Source organism: Rhinoderma darwinii, chromosome 6, assembly GCF_050947455.1.
Source record: "Rhinoderma darwinii isolate aRhiDar2 chromosome 6, aRhiDar2.hap1, whole genome shotgun sequence".
Lineage (NCBI taxonomy): Eukaryota > Metazoa > Chordata > Amphibia > Anura > Rhinodermatidae > Rhinoderma > Rhinoderma darwinii.
The window spans coordinates 133,655,926-133,682,098 of record NC_134692.1 but is presented as its reverse complement, the minus strand read 5'-3'; the positions used below and the strand labels follow the sequence as shown (position 1 = coordinate 133,682,098).

At 44.3% G+C, this 26,173-nt stretch overlaps 1 protein-coding gene across 5 annotated transcripts in view; it reads right to left on the bottom strand.

The window, feature by feature from the left end:
- Positions 1-2,056: 2,056 nt before the first annotated feature.
- The window catches only part of LOC142655834 (mitochondrial import inner membrane translocase subunit tim16-B-like), a 110,435-nt gene continuing 86,318 nt past the window's right edge, over positions 2,057-26,173 (bottom strand). For 2 of the 5 annotated variants that reach the window (XM_075830442.1, XM_075830443.1), the window contains exons 11-29: positions 26,032-26,086; positions 24,659-24,716; positions 24,429-24,574; positions 22,906-23,004; positions 22,312-22,422; positions 21,731-21,827; positions 20,993-21,168; positions 18,285-18,390; positions 17,955-18,041; positions 17,150-17,292; positions 16,763-16,867; positions 16,325-16,410; positions 16,048-16,189; positions 14,299-14,388; positions 14,095-14,211; positions 13,867-14,002; positions 13,633-13,724; positions 13,239-13,325; positions 11,446-12,007 (exon numbers count right to left, since the gene is read on the bottom strand). In XM_075830442.1, coding sequence (XP_075686557.1) covers positions 12,002-12,007; positions 13,239-13,325; positions 13,633-13,724; positions 13,867-14,002; positions 14,095-14,211; positions 14,299-14,388; positions 16,048-16,189; positions 16,325-16,410; positions 16,763-16,867; positions 17,150-17,292; positions 17,955-18,041; positions 18,285-18,390; positions 20,993-21,168; positions 21,731-21,827; positions 22,312-22,422; positions 22,906-23,004; positions 24,429-24,574; positions 24,659-24,716; positions 26,032-26,086 — 1,939 coding nt within the window. In that variant the 3' untranslated portion in view covers positions 11,446-12,001. Of the gene's footprint in view, positions 2,744-4,289; positions 4,356-7,596; positions 7,737-7,836; positions 7,922-8,028; positions 8,214-8,559; positions 8,871-11,445; positions 12,008-13,238; positions 13,326-13,632; positions 13,725-13,866; positions 14,003-14,094; positions 14,212-14,298; positions 14,389-16,047; positions 16,190-16,324; positions 16,411-16,762; positions 16,868-17,149; positions 17,293-17,954; positions 18,042-18,284; positions 18,391-20,992; positions 21,169-21,730; positions 21,828-22,311; positions 22,423-22,905; positions 23,005-24,428; positions 24,575-24,658; positions 24,717-26,031; positions 26,087-26,173 lie in introns of those variants that run through there. The other 3 variants (XM_075830446.1, XM_075830445.1, XM_075830444.1) reach the window with 3 other exon arrangements.

Sequence of the window (26,173 nt, the reverse complement as noted above, 5' to 3'; positions counted from 1 at the left end):
ACCAGGCTGTCCCGTGCTACAGCGCTACTTGGCCCTGCGCTTTCATGTTCTGCAGTTTCAACTGCATCAGGGACAACGTCCCCTGAAGATGAACCTGAAGTGACGCTGTCATCGTCACTACCTAAAACAGGTTCCATCTCGGACGCCATCTCTGATGCGGTCTCCGACTCAGACCACAGCATGGCGTATGCCTCCTCGGCGCTAAACAACTTCCTCGCCATAACGTAACTAACACTAACACTAACTAAACAAATTGTTGTTTTTTTAGTTTTTTTTAAAATATAAAACACACAAACTAACTGCTATATATATCTAGACTACCGCTAACAAAAAAATAAACCGCTATTGCTATATATATTATATATATGTGGATATATATATAATTATATACTCCCTACCTGCCTATTCTAATAGAATAAAAGAAAGAAAGGTAGATAGATAGAAAAAAAGATAGATGGATAGATAGATTGTATAAAAAGATAGATGGATAGATAGATTGTATAGATAGATAGAAATCTATCTATACAGAGAATGTTTTAGAGTGTAACTGTATTTTTTGTGTAACTGTAACTGTAATCTTCTGGCAGCAATTCTCCCGAGTCTCTTCTTCTCCTCAAACTGAAACAATGTTTGAGGAGAAGAAAAGAGGCAGGAGATTTACTGCCAGAAAAGTCTAAATAAAACAAATGTGGTCGCTGTGATAGGTTTTCACAGCGACCACATGTTCAGGGACCATCAGATTGGTCCCTGATACTCTGCCCAGTGCCCAGAGCTGTTGGTAACAGCGAGGGCACAGGGCTGTGTGCACGCGATCGCGTGCACACTGTTTTCTATGCAGAAATGCATGTGATCGCTGTGATTGGTTGTCACAGCGATCACATGTTCAGGGGCCAAAAGATTGACCCCTGACATTCTGCCCAGTGCCCATGGCTGTTAGCAACAGCCAGGGCACAGAGCTGTGTGCATGCGATCGCGCATGCACAGTCTCTGAAGTGCCGCCGTAAATAGTCTATACGGCGGACTTTAGAGACCCTGACCGCTGGCCGTATATTTACGGCCAGCGGTCGGGAACCTGTTAAGAACAAATTTGCATAACACTTAAAATCCTCATAACTTTCTCAAAAATAAACTTCTAAAAAAAACAAAACAACAAATTACTTCTCTACATTAAAGCGCCTATTAGATTAGGTAGGAGACAGGGCAGTTATAAACTGGTGACCGCCTCTTTAAGTCTATGCTAATGAGAATTTAGGTGCAATGAGGGCGTCACAGTTGCACCTAAATGCTCTTACGTCGCTCCCCAGTTCAACCCCCCCCCTTCCTTCCAACATTGATTGACAGGGGCCAGGCAGAGTAATCAGCGCGTTCATTCCTAGCCCCGTACTGTCTAACGCGTGCGACCCTGCTCTTTACTAGGCGCATGCGCCATACGATCTTTCTGCTCAACTTTCTAAATCGGCACTACTGCACATGCGCAGCGTCCCTGCTCTAAATTCGGCGCATGCAGAAGAGCAGGGATGTGTGTGCGTTACAGACAGTACGGGGCCAGGAATGAACGCGCCGATTACGCTGCCTGGCCCCGGTCAATCAATGTAAGAAGGGAGGGAGGGGGGTTGAACTGGGGAGCGACGGAAGAGCATTTAGTTGCAATGGTAACGCCCTCATTGCACCTAAATGCTCATTAGCATAAACTTAATAAAACGTATTTCTCTACAATAGAGGCAGAAAGCAGAAAATGAAAATAAACTCTAGAAACAGCTCAGTCTCCTCTACAATACACGGTCACTAGTTTAACTCGGACATTCTTGTGACTCCCTTTAAGACAATTTGATTTTCACCAGACAATATGGCCGAGCATGTTCGGTCCGTAATGCTGGAACGTAATGGACGGAACGTATTTCGGCCGCAAGTCCCGGACCGAACACACTGCAGGGAGCCGGGCTCCTAGCATCATAGTTATGTACGACGCTAGGAGTCCCTCCCTCGCTGCGGGACAACTGTCCCGTACAGTAATCATGTTTTTAATACGGGACATACTGTACAAGGCTTATTGCAATAACCTACAAAAATAAATCTTTATTATCACAGTAATAAATTACAACATTAAGGCATTCCCGTTTTTATGTTGGCAGAATCGGGGTAACCTTACGTGCGGTCACAGAGTCCACACAGTCATCTCGGTTAGGCCTATTTCACACGAACGTATTTCACGTCTGTGTGCTGTCCGTTTAAATAACCGTCAGCACACGGACCACTGACGGCAACCCGTGTTTTTTCATGGAGCGTGTCTGTTGTGTGACTCACTGCAGGTCCTACTCTGGGCCGTTTTTGAAGATCAGACTCATTGAAGTCTATGGGTGCGTGAAAAACACAGACGTCGCCCGCGCACTGTCTGTTTTTCACGCATCAGTTGCTATAGAAATGCTGAGCAAAAATTTTAAAAAAACTAGGAAGAGCTAGCAGAGGAGAGACACAGCCGAGAAAAACGGATGCCACATGGAAACCACGCTGACGAAACACAAAGTCATACGCATGAAAAACCACCTGTTTTTTTTATGGATGCAAATCGTATACGCTCGTGTGAATAAGGCCTAAGGAGCAGAAACCGCGGGAGCCATGGAAGGCTATTGGCAGGAGGCGCCTGGAAGGGTCTTGATCACGTAGTCGTCGTCTCCTCTCCTGAGTTTGTCGCTTTGCTTTGGATCTGTAATTCCTGGTCCAGTCTTTCTTTGGCACGAACAACCTGGAAAAATAACACGATCATTGTACATGAAGCCGAGCTGGGAAAGAGAAAACCGTCCAGGAAAAAGTGTCCTGCCAGGTCCACAATATATCATACAGGGACCCCAGCACCGTTTTGGTTGCGGTTTACACGACAGACACTGGATGTTGTATCGTTGCCCAAATACTGCGCCAGTCATGACTCATACAGAGAGGCGGACGATGAATCCAAGGCCTCGGCGGGGCCCCAGGGTGAAAGCTTATCATTGTGCATCTAGAATTGCAGATCAAAGGACTGAGATGGGTCTTGATCAGGGTCAATGCATGCATGGTAGATTGATGAAAAGCACGGCAGCCGTTATACCGGAGATGAGGAAACGTCTCGGGAAACAGAAGGAATGAGCATTATTAAGACTTGAGAACCGGTCACTACCCTTATTCTCCTATGAAGCATTGGTGGAGAGGACCTGTACACCTCACCCCAAGCCACAGACCCCCCCCTCTACCCACACACATTACATCACAATACCCCCAGGACTATCATACACTATGCTGCCTATTATAATCACAGCACGAGCACACCTAGAGACATAGCAGGTCGCCGCTGTAAGCTCTACATAATACTAAGGGGTCATCTCTTCATGTTTTATAAACCATGGAAGGAGGGGGGGGGGGGTCATAATTCTATTCCCTTTAATTGGCAATGAAAATGTTGACATGTCAGAAGTTTTGATTGGTGGGGTCCAAGCACAAAGACCCCCCACTGATCGCTAAAACGAAGCGGTAGAAACGCTCAGGTGAACGCTATGCTCCTTAGTTTCTGATTGGCTTTACTCAGGAGCTCGATAGAAAGTTTACGGGTCTGTACGCCGCTCGCTCAGGTCTCCGAGGTAACTCGCTCAAAAACTAAGCGGCACGGCGCTCACCTGAGCGCTTCTGCAGCTTCAACTTCGCGATCGGTGGGGGCGTTCTCAGGGCTCGGACACCCACTCAAAACTTCTGACATGTCAAAAGTTTTTTTTTAAAGTTTTTTTCCCTTTTATGTTTTCACGGGTACATTTTAAAGAGGTTGTCAGGGATTTTAAAGTGTCTGTTTTTCGTCAATATACAGATTCCACTCTGGTCCCTCCAGTGCTCCTGTTACTCCATGTGTGCCAATGTAATGTGAAGTAACCAACAGGAGCCCATCACTGCCCACAAAGAGGTCATTCCATCCACTGTGACTTCACTGCCATCAACTGTCTGCTGTGGTCACCCAACGTCCTCACTATGAACATCACACGCTAGGAAGGACACCAGGAGCGGTGGAGGACCCAAAAGTCATACTAAATATTTTCCTGCAGAGTTTTTAGCCAAGGAGCAGTGTATAATGTGCAGCAATTGACATGAATAGTACTCAGGCACCCATGACACCCCCCACTCTTCATGTATGGCATTCAGTTTCACTTGTAGAAATATGTACGATAAAGGCGTAACCGCGACCGCCGACGGGACCAGAGAAGAGTCGGTAAGGGAAGTATATTATTCTTTAACAGACTATTAAAAATACATCACAAGGTGAAACTCACTTTCGACTGTAGGTAGAAGGATCCTCCCACCGCCTTGTCATTCACTTTGAAAAGATGGTCGTATTTCTAGAGGAAAAACATAATTAGACCCTCGTGTCACCTGGAATGTGTGGCCACCTCTACATGGAGATTGGACCCCTGTGGTACTTGAGATCTGTGGCGTCCCAACACTTAGAAACTCCCCGATTAGACTTTTCAAATATCTCTGATTGAGAGGTCAAACTTTAGGTTGTAGAAAACCCCTTTAAAGATTTAAAGAAACAAATGCAATTTCCTAATATAATATTATTACTGAAATAACCCAAGAAGTAGAGTTCTAACCTGCAAGTAGTTGCAAGGCGCCCCCTACAGGTCATTTGTTGGGTAGGTAGCATTCAAATGAAAACAATTAATTATGGAATTGTTGTGCGTGCAATCCCCCCAATAAAACATTGAAAGGCATTTTTTGGGACTTTAAGATTGATGGCCAATCCCTATGATAGGCCATCGATATTTGATTGGTGGAGGTCTGACTCCCAGCAGCGCAGGAGCCACACCCTTTTCTTCCTTTACCCAGGCACAGCGCCGTACATATGGTTGTGTTGGTGGCTGGTACTGCTGTTCAATCAAATACTGAATGGTAATACCCAGTTGTTGAAGGGTAACTAAACTTTCAAAAAACTTCTGACATGTCATAGTGACATGTCAGAAGTTTGATCGGTGGGGGTCCAAGCACGGAGACCCCCACGGATCGTTAAAACCAAGCTGCAGATGCGCTAAATGTCGTTTTGTTGCTGATCGTCTTTTCTCGGAAAACTCAGCAATTTGTGTACCGGCTCATAGACTTTCTTTAGTCTCTGACCAATCAAAACTTTTGACATGTCAGAAGCTTTTTTAAAGTTTAGTCACTTTTTTTTTTTAAACTCGTTTTATTGAAAAGTAAACAAAGTTTATCACAGTACGGACATAAAAAAAATGAATGGACAACAATGTCCTATAAATTTGTGACGAAGCACTCGCAGGTGCTGAAAATATAATTACAATATTTTAAGTTTAGTCACTCTTAATTAAAGGGGTATTTCCAAAATAATAAATAATCCCTTTTCTGATTGATGGTAACCCCGCATCAACCGCAGCGAGGAGAAGCTTGAATGGAGTGGTAGTCAAACATGTGCTCGTCGCTCCATTTCTGGTCTATGAGAATGACGGAAACGGCCAAGCGATGTACTCGACTGCCACTCCATTCAATGTACTCACTGCGGTCGAACGGTGAGGGGATCTGGGGGATTGAGACCTTCGTTCTTCTGATCTGTGAGGGTCCCATCGGTGGGGACTCCAGTGATCAGAAAATTATCACCTCTGGATAGGTGATAATTTATGATTTGGGAAATACCACTTCAATGAATACATTTCTAAGAGGAAAACAGAGGAATGCAAAGTGCAGAGTTCTAAGAAAAGATTATCCAGTATCGGTAATTTTATGGTGAGTTCAAGTATTTTTTTTACATATGTCGTGAGAGCAAATAAAAGGAGATGTACTTTTTTTCTTTTTTAAAACAAAGGAAAAATTAACAGGAAAACCTCCCTATTCCATTATGAATTTACAGAGCCTATATATTGAAGTCATACACGATGAAAACTATAGGATTACTGGTCCAGTTTTTCCACCCCATAGCTAGCCATGAATTATGAGGGGGATCTGGAATTACCTTCTAAACAATAATTCATATTGGGGGGAAAAAAAATATGTACATGAAGAACACGATAAAATGTTCTTTTAATAACCACAGTATCGCTACGCTTGATTGGCCAGCAAACTCGCCCGACCTAAACCCTATAGAGAATCTATGGCGTATTGTCAAGAGGAAGATGAGACACCAGACCCAACAATGCAGACGAGCTGAAGGCCGATATCAAAGCAACCTGGGCTTCCAGAACATCTCAGCAGTGCCACAGGCTGATCGCCCCCATGCCACGCCGCATTGATACCACCTCAGCAGTGCCATAGGGTGATTGCCCCCATGCCACGCCGCATTGATAACACCTCAGCAGTGCCACAGGCTGATTGCATCTATGCCACGCCGCATTGATGCAGTAATTCATGCAGAATCGGAGCCCCGACCAAGTATTGAGGGCAGATACTGGACAGACTTTTCAGTAGGACAATATTTCAGTATTAGAAATCATTCTTCAAATTGGGCTTATATAATATTCTAATTTTCTGAGGCACTAAATTTGGGGTTTTCATTACCTGTTCCCATAATCATCAACATTAAAAGAAAAAAATGCTGGAAATAGATCCCTCTGTGTGTAATGAATCTATATAATATAGGAGTTTCACTTTTCGAATTGAATTACTGAAATAAATTAACTTTTTGATGATATTCTAATTCATTGGAAGGACTAGTGTGTACAAGGACAAACACAGGTAGGAAATCACATCTAGACAGTAATGGAAGAAAGAAGCAGCAGAGCATGGAGGAGGTAGAGGTGGCCATGCACTATACACGGCTGTGGGACAAACGCTCGGCTGACAGCTATTCCTCCCAACTCCCCCATATACATTAGTCGGGCGGCCCTGCTGAAATTGGCGGGTTCAGACTACGGTCATTTAATGTATATGGGCACCTTAAACAGTTTGTGTCACCATAAACATTTGTGGTATATCCACAGGATATGCCATAAATGTCTGGTAGGTGCAGGTCCTACCTCTGGGACCCGCATCAATCTTCCGAAAGAGGGGGGGGGTTCGCCCCGATCTCGCCTGAATAGTTGGCCAGTCCTGTGGAAATTGGCGGGTTCAGAAGCATTTATGTAATGTCTTTGGGCACCTTAAAGGGGTTGTGTCACCATAAACATTTGTGGTATATCCGCAGGATATGCCATAAATGTCTGATAGGTGCGGATCCAACAGGTGGGACCCGCTCCTATCTTCTGCACTGGGGTCCCACCTGGTGAGGCGGCCGCTGACTGCGGAGAAAAGGCGTTCACAGAACAGGGATCCAGAAACAGCCGAGCTCCGAAGCTTCAGTGACGCTCATAGAAGTGAATTGAAGTTACGGAAACATTGCAGCACGGCGGGCTCAGCCGTTTCAGTTTTTCCGTTTTCTGCCTGGATGCGGCGGCGGTCACCAGGCGGGATGGGGATTGGGAATTGCCTGTTTGGGATATTGATGTGGGACATTTATGTCTGTGGTAACAACGCCCTGAAGTGAGTTTTAAACAACAAAAAAAACAAGGGGCGCTGTGACTGTTACTATGGGTTGGTATTTCAGGGTGGGGCGCCCCATCTTCTCTCCACCCGAATGACATTTCTTAGCGTATTTACCGTCTGAATCTCTTCAGGGTCCAGCTTGGAGAGGTTTAGTATCTGCTGGGCTTCCTGCAGACTTATTCCTGACAAGCTGCTGGCCGCTGCAGACTCTTTTCCTGCACGTCCCCCTCTCGCCTCTGCCGCTGCTCTGCTTGCTGGGAGATATTTGGGGGGAGACAACGTAAGAAGCGCGCAACATATATCAACACCGTCTACACGAAGACTTATCATCTGTGCTATATACTGAGCTCTTACCAGCAAACTCCTGGCGCAGAGCCCTTGTAAACGCCCGGCCCACCAGCTGCGCCCCCATGACCAGAATCTGTGCCAAGTATTTTGCCTGTAGAGGAGACAAAGTACACATGTGAAAACATTCCGGTCAATAAAAGTTTAAGGCCTCATGTTTGATGTCATCACAAGTATAAAATATCATGCAATAGTCATTACCCAATAAAGGGTTTGTAGGAGATTTGGGAAAATGCTCTGCTCCCCCATTCCCCAAAATAGTGCCACTCTTGTTCACAGGTTGTGTCTGGTATTGCAGCTCACAACTCATCGTTCCTCAGACATTTGCCTCATTTATCAAAGCAGTCTACTGGTAAAACGTGTCTTGTTGCCCATAGCAACCAATCAGCGCTCAGCTTCCATTTCTTAAACTGCTCTGGAAAAATAAAAGCTCAGCTCTAATTGGTTGCTATTAAAGCTTTCACAGTTACGGTTGGACAGTTTTGATAAACGAGGCTCATTAACAATTGCAAAGCCGCTTATTGTTAAAAACACCTCAAAATTCAGACATTAGTGGCGAATACGTCACCGCCCCCAGCTGCTGTCAAAAGCGAAAGCCAATGGCAAGGTCTGCTGGGACTTCTAGTGCATGGCAGTGACAGGACAACATGATTTTGACATGACGTTTGGGAAGAACATCATGGCGCTGTCACACTACATACATACAAGCCAGGGCTCGGCCTGCTCACTTACCATCCTACTCCGCTACCGTCAAGGTTACACGCACGCCTATAGCACTCAGTCTCCGTGCAGCGCAAGGACCTTAATGACGTCGTGGTCAGGTGACTGAGATGAGCGAACCGTCACGAGACCACGTGACGGCGCCATTTTGGAAAATTTTAATACCAGCGGGAGAATTGAATGATGGGAGTTATGTGAACACTACGTGGATGGGGGCGAGACCTGGAGGAGAGAGGGCAGGTTCTGCGTACTATGGAGATGGTTATACAAGAACATGTGACATAATGGCCTGACAAATACTACAACAGGGTGCACAACACTGATGTAACACAAAACTGAATGTCCTATATACACACCCAATCATATTTCCGCCCACGAAAGTGTGTTACCCATAGCAACCAATTAGATTTCAGCTTTCATTTTTCCAGTAAAGGTTAGAAAGCATAGCATTGATCTGATTGGTTGCTATGCAAAGGATTTCCCATAACAACCTATCGGATCCCTGCTCTAATTTTTCTAACACATTGGAAAATGAAAGCATTAACCTGATTGGTTGCTATGGGCAGATAACCCATCTCTATAATGCAAGGGAGAAGTTGGGGTATCAATGTGTGATGAGTGGGGGCCTGACTCTCAGGGAACCCCTCATCAACAACAGAACAAAGGGGCCACAGCTCTTTCATTGCAGCATATGGCGTCTGGTGCTGCAGCTCAGCCTACTGAAGTGAACACAAATAACGACCACGTGTGAATGTGCGTGACTACACCTGGTCTCGTATCTACAACCTGCATGAGTCCAATGGTCGTCATTTTATTTTTTTCTTCACAATAATTTGTCTAATCTTCCAAATCCAGTCCAGGTATCTCGAAACAGCGGATATTTCCAAGACTACCGGCAAAGCTCCTAGCCCCCTGCATAGTCTGTTGGCAACCACCATTAGGGTGCAGTCACACATGGCGTATTGCCTCGTATTTCCGCAGTGTAATAATATGCTGCGGAAAACTTTACAATGTGAACCTATGGGAAAAATATTCGGCAACAAGGAATTGAGAAATGTGTCTGAGTTGCAGAATATTTTTCCCATAAAATTACATTGTAAAGTTTTCCGCAGCATATTATTACACTGCGGAAATACGAGGCAATACGCCATGTGTGACTGCGCCCTTAGGAGAGCTTGCTGCATACCGATTTATATTGCTCCCATTTACTTCAATGGAAGCTGTATAAAAACATGCAGTGAGCTCCCCCTAGTGGTTACTGCAAACAGCCAGAATTTTGAAGGGGTTCTCTAATAGCATCGATTATTAAGGGGCACTCCGATGACAATTTATTGAAGGGAACGCTGATGACATCGTTTATTGAAGGGCACTCTGATGACATCGTTTATTGAAGGGCACTCTGATGACATCGTTTTTTTGAAGGGCATCCTGATGACATCATTTATGAAGGGGCACTCTGATGACATCATTTATGAAGGGGCACTCTGATGACATCATTTATGAAGGGGCACTCTGATGACATCATTTATGAAGGGTCACTCTGATGACATCGTTTATTAAGGGGCACTCTGATGACATCGTTTAAGGGGCACTCCGGTGACAGTTTCTGAAGGGCACTCCGATGACAATTTATTGAAGGGCACTCTGATGATATCGTTTATTGAAGGGCACGCTGATGACATCGTTTATTGAAGGGCACCCTGATGACATCATTTATGAAGGGGCACTCTGATGACATCGTTTAGCACTGCCACTATGTCGGTCATGGTGTGTGGCCTGTATTCACAGGCAGAATATACATTAGAAAAAAATAAAAATTCTTTGGCACTCAAGTTTTCCTAAAAATCATTATTAAAAGTAAGCAAGTATGATCTAGGCCCATCATGTGCTGCACGGTCTTGGATTATAATGCAATGCATCATTTCTCATCGAGACATGGTCACTGAATTTGCTTATTTTTTTGTTTTCCTTGTAATAAAGATGTTTAGAAAACAATATGGTCCGTTATTACTTTGTTACCTTTTATTTTTGGTTTGCTTCGTTCACATCTGCGTCAGGGCTCCGTTCCGACGGAGCTTTCCGTCGGAACGGAGCCCTGAATGACACAAACGGAAACCAGAGGTTTCCGTTTCCATCACCATTGATTTCAATGGTGACGGATCCGGTGCCAATGGTTTCCGTTTGTCTCAATTGTGCAGGGGTTCGGTCGGGTTCCGTCGTTTTGACTGAATCAATAGCGTAGGTGACTACGCTATTGATTCGTTTAAAACGATGGAACCCCTGCACGACTGAGACAAACGGAAACCATTGGCACCGGATCCGTCACCATTGAAATCAATGGTGATGGAAGCGGAAACCTCTGGTTTCCGTTTGTGTCATTCAGGGCTCCGTTCCGACGGAAAGCTCCGTCGGAACGGAACCCTGACGCAGATGTAAACGAAGCCCTAGATATTCACTGTTATCACATGGAAGTGGCTATCAGCGCCATCGACGAACATAGAACATAGTGAGGGTCATGTATAAAAAATTTAATTGCAACGCCGTCCCTGTATGTAAAACAAAAGTCTCACAATGTCTGAGCCCTATCTTATATGTGGTCGTATGTAACAGCTTTTATCAGCCAACAGTGATTAAAAAAAAAATAATTGGTGCGAAACGTTTACCCTTTCTGCACCATTAGGAGTGTGAGCATTGTCCAAAATAGTTTCCTACTCAGCTCACATATATTTCTACATGACCTCCAGGGTCTCCCCAAGGATCATGCTTGACCCTCATGCCTTATCTGTATTGTAACTGCAAAGCTTTCATCTAAAGAATCCAGAGATTTTCACCATTGACCCTTCATCAACGTTGTATATTCCCTTTCACCCCATTTATTTGAAGCAGACGGACACGGTGTTGTATTGACAGTTTTATTAGAAGTATAAGGCAGACCCTGCTCTGCAGGGCACATTTGGCAGTGCCACAAGTGGTCCCTGTGTTAGTAAAATATATGGCTTGCACATGGCAGGTAAACATTAGACAGGGTGGTACCCGGGCATCTTATTACACCTGTTCCCCACTGGCTAGCAGGGAAGTCACTTGAATAAACTCATGCAATCAGGAATAAAAATTTTCCACATTGTAAACAGGTAAAGAGCAGGATGTGACCGCTGTGCTTATAACATCACAATATACTCAATACACACAATATACCGCTACTTTAAAAAATGGCACCAGAAGCCGGGGGATGCCTGTGTGCCCGGTGCACGAGCTGCGGCCGCTCCTGTGGTATACAATGATCCCGTTTTCTGGCTCGCCAGGAATGCTGGGAGTGTGTAAACAATTGGCCTGAGTTTATTTTTTTTTCTAGGATTGGAATGTATAAGAAACAGAGCTGCCTTCCAAGACATTTCCAGTTACATGGGAGAGAGGTGAGGGGTCAGCGGGCTGCTGGGGTTACCGGGGGTCACCGCTAATCCTGAAAGAGAGAAAATGCAGACTTGTCAGAAGAACAAAGAGCGTTTGTGCAGAATTCAGTGAGCGCTGCTCTGCTACACGTATGAAGAGGAACACGCTGACACGCACACGTGTATATTCCCATGTTACTGAGTGTCAGACCACAAGTACTGCAGAGATATTGCTTACACTGATGTTTAATGGAGGTGTATGCTGTAACCCCACTTAGGACTTGTCCATAGATACGGTTTGGAAGCAACGTTTGTTTAACCCCATAAGGACATTCGGTATGCCCTAACAACAGAAAATATAGGTCAGACAGCCCTGGGGTCCTTCAATGTTACTCGATCGCGTCACAGGAATTCAATGGGGGTCCCCCTTCTAATTTTCCCTTTGAATGCCGTGATCAGCTTTGATCACGGCATGCGAGGGGTTAACTGCGGAGTTCAGGGGTTTCTGTTGTTAGAGCGGGGCTGTGTATTACAGCTGTTGCCCACTCCTGATTGCACAGGCACACTTGCCATTTCGATCAGCATGACGTGTAATGCTCGTCATGACGCGGCAACATCCACAAACAAAACCCCGCCAGCTCCGCCTACAAATTGGTGCTTTTCGATTTGGTGCAGGGAAATTAAATACCCTGGAGATGCCTTGCAAAATATAGACCATCATTAATGGTAACATGTATTTTGCCGATGCCACAGCTGAACCACCATTTATGCCAGTTTTATGACAACCTTTGTCTTCTATGCCGTAGACACAATGCAAGCGGAGTCTGCTGACTGGGAGGCAGCTGGGATTTGGACATCTCTGCTGCTCCCATGCTCAGAGTGATTCTGATGCTAGAAGTATATTATTGAATGCTGTATATCACAGTATAGGTTCACCTCAGGTTAAGGAAAGCAGAACCTACAATTTAAACGTCTCGGAGGACAGTCAAACCCACCGCATGGATTTCCATATGAATCCTGTCCCAAGCTTAACCCCTAACTAGGGTTGGAAAATCTAGATCTGAATACAGTGTATATTGACAGTGTTGTGAGAGGAGGACATCCTGGGAGGCTGCGGAGGGTGTTAGACATCGTGAGGAGCGCACCGCAATATTCGGCTTTATTTCGTAAGAGCATATATTTTAAAGCCATACATGACTTAAGAGGTGTCGCCTATTTGGTGGCGGAATCTAAGACAAATAATCTTTACCGACCGTCTCCGGAGATGTAAATCCAGCTCTGATTACAATGTTATTTACTCACCCACTCATCCTCATCCACACCTTCAAATGCCTCCTGGGGCAGAGGGTCATCCCGGTTTCCCAGTTTTGCCACCATTGCATTCAGAAGCTGAGATATAGTAAGAACATGCATTAGAATTTGTCCTCAATACATCATAGAAGTACATATAGGGCGAAACCCCCTTGCCATATAACTTTCCTTAGATTTGCACCTAGTTATATAGGACAGCTGTCATTTTGGTGGTTGAGATGCATATATAAAATATAGCCTGAAAATCACGTGACCTCTTGCCTTGGTGACATCACGGGTTCCTATTGAACTGGACGCAGTGTCATGTATATAATGCTTCCACTCTATATACACAAAGACCTGCGCTGCAATGTAAACGTTAGAGGAGAAGGTGTGCAGGACTAACCTCTTCCTTCTTCTGTTCATCGGTCTTCTCTTGAAGATACACAGAAGATGGGACAAACTTCTTGGTTGGGGTCTCCTTAGGAGCCTGGCTCACTGCGGGCAGGAAGAAGACTTCGATGTTAGTGTACAGTCATAGGCGGTTAGGTGCAGGGTCCAAGTTTTGCGCTGGAGCGTCAAGCTTCACCTCCGCTGACGGATACAGTTGGCGTAATAACAGCACTGCGAGGTCGATTACCTGGAATCATGCCCTTAGGGCAGAGGTTAATGCTCCGCTGTTGCTTGTCTTTACCACTTAGCCATTCCTCTGCGGTCAGTGCTGGCTCCCAGGTCACACGGGATGGTGGGAACACATCATCTTGGAAGAAGTCTTTCTATGTACACAATATAACACAAACAATAACGGGATGCTACTCATCGCCTATGTTAAAACCAATCAAGTTACTGAATTACAGGTAATAACCACCTTAACACGTGGCACCTGGAAAGCCACCGGTTCAATTGAGTTAGAACAAAGACGAACGGCACGCAGAATCTCCACATCAGGCACCGTGCAATCCACTTTCCGCAAGTACTGGAAGCCCTAGAGTAAGGAACAGTACTCTGATATTCATTACGTACAAATACATCCTACAAGGCACCAGCTATATCATCGGATGTGTGGTCTCACCTTATGTGGATCATTGGAGATGTAACTGTTACATTCCAGGAAGTAGGGGGACTCTGGTGTCACCTCATAGAGAAACACTCTCATGTCACCCTAAAAAGAATAGTAAAACAATCAGGGTACTAAAAAAAAAAGAGCAAAAAATTATGTGTTTAGTGAAGAGATGCGCAAAGCAACCATGAAAGAAAAATTTTGCAGCATCTTTTTGTATTGTGCCTCGGTTATTCCTCCTGGAAGTGTATGAATAACTGGGTATTACCATTATCATGGTCAATAGGTTGAGTCCCTACACAGTCTGACACAGTTTGGAGAGCGTCATTGTGTAGAGGCACACCCAATAGACAAGTGGAATGGTAACACTCAGTTGTTAATTTATTCACACATTTCCATGAGGAATAACAGAGGAACTGCACAATGCAGAGTTCTAAGAAATGAAGCTCCAGAATTGTTATTTCATGGGAAAGTATTTACTAAAACAGACAGACAGCGGACAGGTCCTCTTTGAAGACTCGATGTCAGCTGGAGAAGTTCCTTTTAGGTTTAGGATGTTTTTCTCTAAATTCTAAATGTTACGTTTTCCTTTGTGTCCTCCCTTCAGGCAAAAACAGTAATGACACCACTTACAATCAGGGGTGTATGTGAATGGTCTAGTATTGGGGTTATCGAATTGTATTATAGGGATAGATTATTTTAGCTAAATCTGTTTGCGGATAAGTGGTCAGATTGTCCATCCAGCATCTCAAGCCTATAGGCCCTATACACTGTCAAATATCGGGCAAATGAGCATTCATAGAACGCTCGTTCCTGATCACTGCCCCGTGTAAGAGGACCCTATGGCAAACTTCAGTTCTCACATATAAGCTATAAGTAAAGCGTCACTTAACCAGATGAGATAAAGGCAACACTTGTTCGCTCACTTCTTAGAAGTCTGGTGGATAAGTGACAAGTGGATTGATAAGTGTTCTTGACATGTAGCAGTGCTGTAGTAAGGTATTCCAGTATTGGTGGCTTGATCTGGTTAATGAAATGATCCCAAGGTGGAATTAGAATATATTTATGTTCTACGGGGGATACATGCATATAATTGTTTCATATTGCTTCATATTCCTTTTGTTGTTTTACAATGCCCTATAGGTAAGCACACACATTAAAGTTGTCACGTCCTGTTGGATCCACCGATTGGGTGTATTGGGACCATCTTACATTTGGATTAATTTCTAACTCCAGATGCAGCCAAGGAGGTATCCAGCAGCCATGGCCCTTCCCTGAATGCGCATCTTAATGGGGGGAATAATAGGGATCAGTACTGGAATCACAAGTCAGGAACCTATAGTCCTCCCCGCCCAGTAGTCACAGCAGGGCTTCCCTTTCTTAAATTAGATACAGTAGTGACACCCCTTTGCCCAGTACTCATTGCAGGCCCACCTCTCTATATACTACAGGCTCTCCCCTTTACTAATATACTCGCCTCCTGCCAGGAAGCTTCATTCGAGCAGCCTATTCCCAGCTGCTGCAGGAAGCAGTCTCCTCCTACATCTACCTCTGCTAACAGAAATGAATGAAGTAGATTGCAAATTGGTTATGCCCAGCAGGAGCGGTCTGTTGACAACCTCTGCTTGTGCCCTTCAAGCCAAGCTGAACATAGCCATGTGTCTACCTTGCCTTATGGGAGATCTGCCCTGGTTGGTACAATAACTCTTGGTTGTTGGTTATCACATGAAGATCACCAGCTTGTCTCCTTGAGATACCAACCTTTCCAGTAAGCAGCAGGAGCCCCGTGTCTTGGTCATAGTAGGGGATTAGTGTAGCAGGTGACACATCAATGCTGATCGTAGCAATAGGTCCTTGTGACAAGTCCTGTGTACTGTGCAGAGTCAGCTGGCGTTCACTTCGACTGTAAAACACAATATAACGTCAGTCATGTTACCTGCACCATGATATTCCACGTCCTGCAGCAATTATTAATGTTCACGTTTTTATACCAAATCATACAGAATGACTATAATATTGGATATCAAGCTGCCCTCACCTGTCAAATCCAGACACAAGTAGATATTTGCCACCACACACCCAGAGAATACGAGCTCCACGGCCACCTTCAGGTCCAGCCCCCTCCTTTAAGAAGAGTTAGAGGAATAGTCACATTAATCGAGTTCACTTCTGTGCTCTGTGTTTTCATTCCATCAGAGGAGTAGAACAACGAAAACACCAGAAGCGCCGGATCCGTTGTATGACGGACACTATTGGCGCCTGATGTGACCCACCGATTTCAAAGGGTTCTGTCAGGTTTTCGTCACGGTGTCCGTAGTTTTACCAGAAAATATAGTGCAACCTGCTGCGCTATTGTTTACGGCATTTTGGACCGGATCCGTGACTGAGGCCTTTACAGAGTATTATGGCAGACACCCATTGTCAAGACAAACAGCTGTAGCCAGAAATGACTGAGCCCCAACACACTATGTCTGACCTGCTGTGGCTGAGTGGAAATGCGTGGTTCATATATACGAATGCGCTGATCTTTGCAACAAGTCGCCAAGTACTTGCCATCCGGACTCCATGCTAGGGAGAAGATCTGTAGAAGATAAAAGGTCAATAGACTTCAGAACTCTTGGGGAGTCTCCCCATCTACCTACCCATTAAAGAATATATTATATATATATATATATATATATATATATATATATATATATATATACACACACACACACACACACACACACAGATTAACGCCATTTTCGCGGCATCACACCACTACTGATAAATCTCCCCTGATGTCGATCGACAGGCTTGCATAAGGACGACATGATATTACAGGATCATAGCACGTATATGTTTTCACATATAAGGGTTTCACCTGATCTTCATGACCTTGAAGGGTCAGAACATTCTTTTCAGTCTTCAGGTTCCACACTCTCAGGGTAAGATCATAAGAGGAGGAAACAAGGATATCGGAAGCAGAGGGGTGGAATCGCACGGAATAAATCCTCTCGTTATGAGCTGTGGAATAAAGAGATGATGCGTCAATTTACTGTATAAAGGATCATTCTGGAAATCACATACAGCCCGAATTTATGTTACATCTCCCCACAGTGTTAGATTTACATATAGATTTACTTTTGCCTATCCTGTTGTCCTCTGCTGCATTCTACGCATGGAAACAATATATATTAGTGCTCTGCACTAGAGGGCGCCAGTGATCATACCTTTCAGTCTTGGAAACCATAAAGGGTTAACTTGGAAATATGTTGAGAATAAACATTTGTTTAGTCCATATAGTGAAACTATTCTGCATGGATTGACATTAGGAGGTGTGTAAGCCCCTTTTCAGTTTATAGGGTAACCCGGCTGCTTGTGCTGGTCCAGGAGCATTCCACAGTCACTGTGATTCTTAATGCTGACAATGAATGATCACCTCTCATACCTATGTCCGTCCCGGGGTGTGATCAGATATACAAACTGTGACGCCTAACATCACCAGAATCATTTCCGGAATGAGTATTGTGCCCCAGTGTGACAAATAGGAGTGTGGGGTGAGGGGGGGGGGGATGGTTACCCCCAAAATATCTATTATTAAGAAGAAAAGGGGCTATGACACTTTCTTTCCATTATTAGCTTTGTGGATTGGTGGTCAATTCTGACTAGTATATGCAACTTCTTACCAGCAAGTATAATCTGGGGTTCAGTCAGGGTCTCCTTAAGACCATCCCGTGGAATCGCCCACACCCGTATCCGTCCATCCTCCCCACCTAAAATGTGAATAAATTAAATGTATGAATTAATACAACGCATGTGCAATGAAATTGTATGACTACAACTACAAAGAATTTTCACTGATGATTTTTTTTTTTTTTTTATTGTCCCAAATTTATTTTCATGGTCCTGAAATTTGGCAACATGATGTTCTGCAGTTCTCTGTAATTTCTTTCTCCAAATCTAAAAAGTTCAACCAGACCAAAAGAACAGACTGTACGGATCTAGTATTATCCTACCAGTGACCAGCCTGAGGGGGTTGAATGGGTCCCAGGTGAGATCTGTGACAGGAACAGAGTTCTGGACAGTAGGCAGAGTGTCTGGGAGACGTCCGGCCTGAGACATCTGTAAGAGACATAGAATATCTGTAGCATTATATATAGACAGCGCACACAATCCTACGATTCTACGTTGTGCTCTATGGTCCTCATTCTTGTGCTCTATGGTCCTCATTCGTTTCTCCTTTCCTCCCCAAAGTTTCTGCCTATGAAGGGCGTTTCCGAACCAAGGTTTTAGTCTGGTAGATGCTTAGCATGGGGCAGCAAAAGCAGTCAACAAATCTAGTCAAGAGTAATAAAATTGCTTTACCTGCCACTACACAAAGCTCCTTTAAAAAGTGTCCAACCTTGAACCCCATTTTGTTTTATTGATCTAAATAGATAATTTCTTAACATATCTTTATATCGGTCGGAGCTTCACTTTTCTGATACAGAGCTTTAAATTCCCTGCATAGCCATAGTGTTAGAAGCTAAAATACTGACTGCCTGCAGTCACCACTAGGGGGAGCTTGTGAGCTTAATGCATACTGTTCATATATTGAACGATGCAGTAAGCTCCTAAGCGCCCTCTAGTGGCTCCTGCAGGCAGCATAACTTTATCTTTTAACTCTATGCAGGGTATTTGTAGTTTTGTAAGGGAAAAATGGAGCACCGACCCTTATAAAGATTTATTAATAAGCACAGAATAATGGACCCAACAACCATATGGTGTTAAAAGGTGAAAATTCACTCATTTCATGCACACATCCTTCACCGTTTTCACGTCCGTTTAAAACAGATCTGTGTGTCCGTTGTAACGTCCGCGTGGTTTGCGTAGTCACTCCGCATCCGTTCCGTTTTAAACAGACATTGTGCTTCCGTTTGTCTTCCGTTTTAAACGGTCTGTTAAAATCCATCTTGTGTGTTGAATGCAGGGAACTTTGGCACGCCCTGCCATTGCTCGGCAACGGATCTGTGAAAAACGGACGGCACACGGATGCCTTCCATGTGCCATCCTTTGTTTTGACGGACCCATAGGCTTCAATGGGCGAGACGGACACTGAACAACGGAGAGAAGTAGGACATGTTCTACTTTTGACGGAACGGACGCACGGAACGGTTATAACAACGGAAGTGTGCACGGCCCCATAGAAATAAATGTGTCAGGGTGCTATCCGTTAAAAAAAACCGGATCGCACCCTGAAGAAAATAACTGAGGCCTTAGGTAGAAATTCAAGGAGAGTGAAACTATTTTTCAGAGTTTCCCCCAATGGTAAAGAAAAATTGGGACTTACTGATCTATTAGGCCCCATTCACACGAACGTGTTTTTGCGGCCGAAAATCCCCCGAAAATCCATGGGAGCATTGTGGCCCCATTCATTTCTATGGGGCCATGCACACGACCGTAGTTTTTACGGTCCGTGCATGGCCCGGGAGCCCGCACCGCAGAAAGAACGGACCTGTCTTATTACGGCCGTGTTCTGCGGTCCGGGCTCATTGAAAATAATGGCCGCGGCCATGTGCATGTCCCGCGATTTGCGGGCGGCTGACAGTCCGCTGCCGGCCGACCCGAAAATCACGGCCGTGCACACGGCTACGGTCGTGTGCATGAGCCCTTAGTCTTGACAAATATCCATGCTTTTTATTATAACCCAGCAAGCTATGATGGTAATTATTTGCATTTTCCTAGGTATATACGCTCAGTGTTTATGGCTAATGATAAGCGAAACACCTAAATCAATATAAATAAATCTGTCTAGAATGTGTCCTTAACCGCCACATAGGAAACATCAGACAAAAACCCGGCTTACATTAGTAATGGGTGTGAGGTTGTCTGGAATGCGGAGAGACATTTTTCTAAAAATACTCATCACTGCTGCGCTAATGAGATTACCAATATCTATTATTTAAAATGTCCATAGACGGACTGGTTTTCACTCCTGAGCCTCACCAAACATGTTGTAAAATCTCTAAGCATTCTTTCTCTTTTCTATATAGGGATCGGACCTCTGCTGCGTAGACGGAGACATATGGTCACTTATGGCCAAGTTAAAGTTACTGTTTAACACCATATCATTTTGAGTTCCAAAATTAATTTCGTAACACATGTCTATTTTGACTGGAGCCCTTTTTTCTGATATAGAGCTCCAAACCCCCTGCATAGACATAAAGTGGAATTATATAATTCTGACTGCCTGAAGCCACCACTAGGGGGAGCACACTGCACTTTTTTTTTGTTTGATTATAAAACAGTATGCAGAAAGCTCCTGAGCTCCCCCTAGTGGTGGCTGCAGGCAGTCAGAATTTTATCATATGGGAGGAAATATAAATTATATGCTGGGAATTCCTTTTAAAATAATCTACAGTGGGAACTAAATTCACATATGAATTCTTATTAATTGCAGTGTCTTTTGGCTTTTTGAATAATAAGCTATTGGACAGAATTTGCCTGTGTCGTTACATAGTTTCTGGTGACCGATGATCTACAGATGACGATGTCACGGGGAGATCCTCCGGGCCGCTTCCTGTCACCTGTGCATAACCAATAGCTATACAGTTATATATTTGCCTCCCTAAAAATGCGAACTACCTATTTGACCATGCATCACAAAGAAGGTAACTGACATTACAAAATGACAGTACATGACGCCAATTTAAAGGGAGCTTCTTCAACAATATTATTCACTTACCTCCAACACCGCCACCTGACCTCCAGCAACGGCCAGTGGTAGTGCCAGTCTCTGGTGATTCACACAGAACCCATCACTCTCTCCTGGTGTACTCTGGCTCACACCTTTCAGGTTAGTAATGTGATTGTCACGATGAAGCACAACGCCCTGGGTATGACGGAGCCGTGAGCTGGGACCTATGAGGATCAGACCCCGGGTCAGTGGACTTATTCTGGTTACAGATTTACCCCAGACATTCAGATGAATAAGCAACGCCCGGGCTGTCTGGCAGCCGCTCTTCTTCCTTTTCTGAGCAATACATGCATGTTAAATCCCCTCAGCTGCAATACCAGACACAACCCATAGACAACAGGTGCTAATGTTGGAAAAAAAAAAAGACCGTATTTTTCTCCTCATCTTATACAACCCATTTAATGCAGAATCAGACACTTTAACTATGGCTGCCGTTAGTCAACACTGGTGATGCGATAATGACTTGTTGATAATTTCTCTTTTTTGCTGAATGTGTTCAATCTATACAAGACTCAAACACTGGCTGGTCTCTCTCCTCTAAATAGCCACGTCGCGTGGAGAAAGTGGGTAAACTTCTTTCCTGTTTGATCATCATGACACTTGGAGAAGTTCTGTTACCAGCTCCAGAGATATGAGAACAGCACAAGAACACCAAGCGGTCACAGTTTGCTGCTTCTTAGGATGAAATAATGCTTCAACTTCCACAGCTGAGTGAGCAACACTTACCCAGAATGCTCTGCAAGGAGCGCTGGCTGGTGCTGGACACGATCCCACTAGAGGGGGAGGTGACGGAGCTGGAAGGAGAAGACAGGACACTTCCATCCTAGGATAAAAAAAATAAACGGACATTCATACAATGATTCAATATTTTGAAAGTACGTCCCAGTAAAAGCTGGAGAAATAGAGGCCTCATTCATTAGAACAAAAAAAAAAAGATTGATAGCGATAAAAAGAAAGATAGATAGATATGTAGATAGATAGACAGACAGACATGCAATAGATATGAGATAGATAGAGAGAGAGACACAGACAGACAGACAGACAGACAGACAGACAGACAGATAGATGTGAGATAGATAGATAGATAGATAGATAGATAGATAGATAGATAGATAGATAGATAGATAGATAGATAGATATGAGATAGATAGATAGATAGATATGAGATAGATAGATAGATAGATAGATAGATAGATAGATAGATAGATAGATAGATAGATAGATAGATAGATAGATAGATAGATAGATATGAGATAGATAGATAGATATGAGATAGATAGATAGATAGATAGATAGATTATACTCACACTTGGTTCAGGAGACGCGATGCTCGGTGCTGGGTGATTGGTCACTTTCTCTTTGCTTGATAGACAAGCATGAGGAGATCTTCTCGCTGGATTTAATGAGATCTTTTCTACCTGAGAGTAACATTTACATAATTGTAGTTATAGAGATGAATACATAAACTGGAAGGTTTGGACTTGCGGCTGGTATGTCTGATAGAACTACGCTCTACAGCAAATGTGTTGTAGAGGGAGATCAGTCATTTGATAGACATGGAAGACTATGTCAACAATGCAACTATGAACGGCAATGAGGAGTGTATGGAAGATGTCGAGTTTCTATTGATCAGATGCAGTCAATATGGTACAAGATCTTCTGATGACCCAGATATTCACAGGACAGGAAAGGGTCGGCAGCTGTTGCTTTACCTCCATAGCGGTACGAGTACAGGAAAACCATCAGGTGTCTTACATCCCAACACCACATACCCTTATACGCTACTAACATGGTTTTGCAGTTTATCCCATTAGTATTGAATTGTGTGAGCCCAACTTACTTACATTTTAGGGCAACACCCCAATAGACATGTCTGTATCCCTGCGTTCATCGTCACATACCTGTTTGTTCTCTCCAGTCCACCAGCTCTGAGATGAGAGCGCCGCTGAGCATCCTGCAGTATCTGGAAACAGGTCACTTGGAAACTCCTGTGCTGCTTGCTGATGGGAGACAAAATTTAGAACATGAAATACCGATCAGTCCTGATTCCGCCATTAACATGTTCAATAGAGCAGGGGAGATAAGTGGCTGCCAGGCATCTTTGGCACTGATTATCTCTGGGAGAAACAGTAGAATCTGTCAGAAATGTCGGATCCTGGTCTGGCCCAATAGCAACCCTCAGGTGAGGTTTAAAGGAGTTGTCTCACCACAGACAACCCCTTTCATATAGGAGATGCTGCAGCGATTAGGTGATCTGGCTCCTGACACCCCAGAAAACAGCGGATTTTGCTGAGGGAATATGGACAGGGTTGTTTCCTTATGAGACAACCTCTTCAATACAGAAAACATGGCTGCCTTCTTCCAGAAACAGTGCTGCTCTTGTCCATGAGAGGTGTCTGGTATTGCAGTATTCACTTAAATGGTGCTGCAATACCAGACACTGCCCATGGACAAGAGCGGCGCGGTTTCTAGAAGAAGGCAGCCATGTTTTTCTTATCTTATACATTCCATACAATCTGGCCTTATACATTTGATAAACACCAATAGACCCCATTGATAATACAATGTGTATGGGGCAGCCTAAAAATTTTACCCAACGTCTTCTGTCTGGAGTAACAAGGATTAGGCAGGTTTGGTTTTAATTTGAATCTTTGTTTTCCCTGGGAGATAAGCGGCACTAGAGGGGTCTGGCATTGACTTATCTTAACCTCTCCCTATGCCATAAACATGCACTTATAGGTGGAGTGGGGGTAATAGCTGTCTAAAGACCATTTTGCACTGGGCGATTATCGGGCAGACAAGCGTTCACGATCGGAGTAACGACCGCTCGTCCCCATCCATAGCTCCGTGTGACAGGAGCAAACGAGCGCCGATCAACGATGTCTTGTTGATCGGCGCTCGCTGCACCAGTCGCTTATCGGCCGGTGTATTTCCTGCATTAGACAAAGAACATTTGCATGCAGCGACCACCCCAAAATAAAATTCTCTGCTAACAAGTGAAGCGGTAATGACCATCTTCAAAGAAAAGTCTTCAGCATAATTACATCTGAATCATTAGAATTATATAACTCAACCCCCCGGGCTACAGAGACTTGTGCCATGTGATTCCTGCAGTACGAGGCTCACACAACTGGAAATGCACAAATTAACTTTTCTTGAGTTGCATTCCAATAGAAATCAATGTCAATTGTACACGGCCATGACACACGTGCGTCAGAGACATCGCACTCTGGATCACACACTGACCGTGCATGGATATAAGATATGATGGGTATCAACATAAGCAGTAAGTTCCCTACCCCATGGCAAACAGAAAACCAGATGTCTGCATCCCAAAAATGGTGTGCACATCCAGGGCAGGCAATGCATAGTACAAATAGCCTGAGAATACATAGAGGTGGGTGCGGCAGATAACCTAGGGTACCTTGCGTGGGACTGTATAACTGATAGGAATGATGAATCTGTCGGTCAGCTGGAGGAGACGTAGGACCTCGGAGCCCATGACATCAAGGCACAGCTTGGGAACCAAAGCCAGGCCGCGAGACTGCTGCTCCGTAACACACTGCGACACTGCGAGATACAGAGAGGCGACTTGTATTACAGAATTGTACATAGCACTTTAGTTGTAAAAAAATAAAGAAGTGCTTTCCTTACGTTGTGCAAGAGAGGGTGGTTCCGTGCCGACCTCCATACAATACGCTGTACCTTCACCCTGCAAATGGAAAGGACATACACTGTACCCTGCAATATTTGTCGGTGGAAAACATGAAAGGGTTAATTAATATGTGCATTCCTCATTTATTAGCTGGGAACAGATGGCGGCTACAAAGAACGTCGGACCAGGCATGTCCATGTATAACACGGACAGGCCATTGATTTCAATGTGAATTGTGTAATACACCATGCCTCCTGTGGTGGCGCTGCATCGTAAAACCCTGTGGTCAGCTTAGTCGGGGAACCCATATAAGGGCCTGTTCATATCACGTTATTTCCTTCCGTCGGAGATATACATTGGGAGTAGTCCCGTCGTATACGGTTGTATAGGCATACAGTGGGATATGTCGTCAGAACTCCTCCGACACAGCACTACTTTAAGCGCTGAGCTCAGGGAAGCCCCTGATGTCACTGTCCATATATGGACAGTGATGTCAGGGGCTTTTAACTATGGAGTTCCCAGCCAGATTGTGCTTCTAGAGGGAGCCCTGACGTCACTGTTCATATATGTACAGTGACGGTAGGCCAGGGATTGTGCTCCTGGGGGAGCCCCTGACATCATTATACATACACGGATAGTGATGTCAGGGGCTTCCCCAGGCCGAGCGCTACTTGTTGATCTTCCCAGGGATTCCGGCCCTGGGAATGCTCCACAAGGTATACATTTAATGTGTACCTGTGACAGATGCCATACACTGGCATTCGTCACACATAGGCCCCAATGTAAAAAAAACAAAAAAAAAACGTATATCACGCAGTATACTTTTTATTTGATTTTTTGCGGGATCCCACAGGATGGTGTAGCGTAGTATACTACGTTATTCGATCCTCAAAAAAAAGGTATACCAACGTATACCAGCCCAAAGAAAGCCAAAAGAACACTCTTTTTGACTCCACTGGGCTAATGGAGCCCTATGAACGTAGGGAGTTTTTCCATCGTCCACACTAAACGTAGGGCCAAAACGTGATGTGAACAGGGCCTAACAAAACAAGATTGGCCATAATGGACAACCCCTTTAAATTCTATTCAGCCGTTCTTATATCTATTTCTGGGAAAGCTTGGTGACCACAAATATTGTTGCCATTACAGCATCCTTACAGTTGTCACCCAGCTTTCCAAGACTCCAAAACAGCCAATCTATGTAGCTATCCAGGTCAGGCGAGTGTATTACTGAAGAAGTCAAATCCATGTAAATTCCTTTAATGGAGACAAATATAATCATGTGTAAAGGACACAACAAATAAGCAATCAAGATTATTCTGAGATCCATTTCTCGTTCGCTTAGGGTTCTGGGTGAGGCAGACATTTTTACCTGTGCAGCCAGAATAAGAAGACCGGTGTCTCCATCATAGAGAGGGATGAGGAGTCTGTGGAGAGAAAGGAAATCTGGTTACTGGTTGTAAACCCCAGCTGTGATACCCTCCAGTCAGAAGTCCTGCATGCGCAGCCCCCTC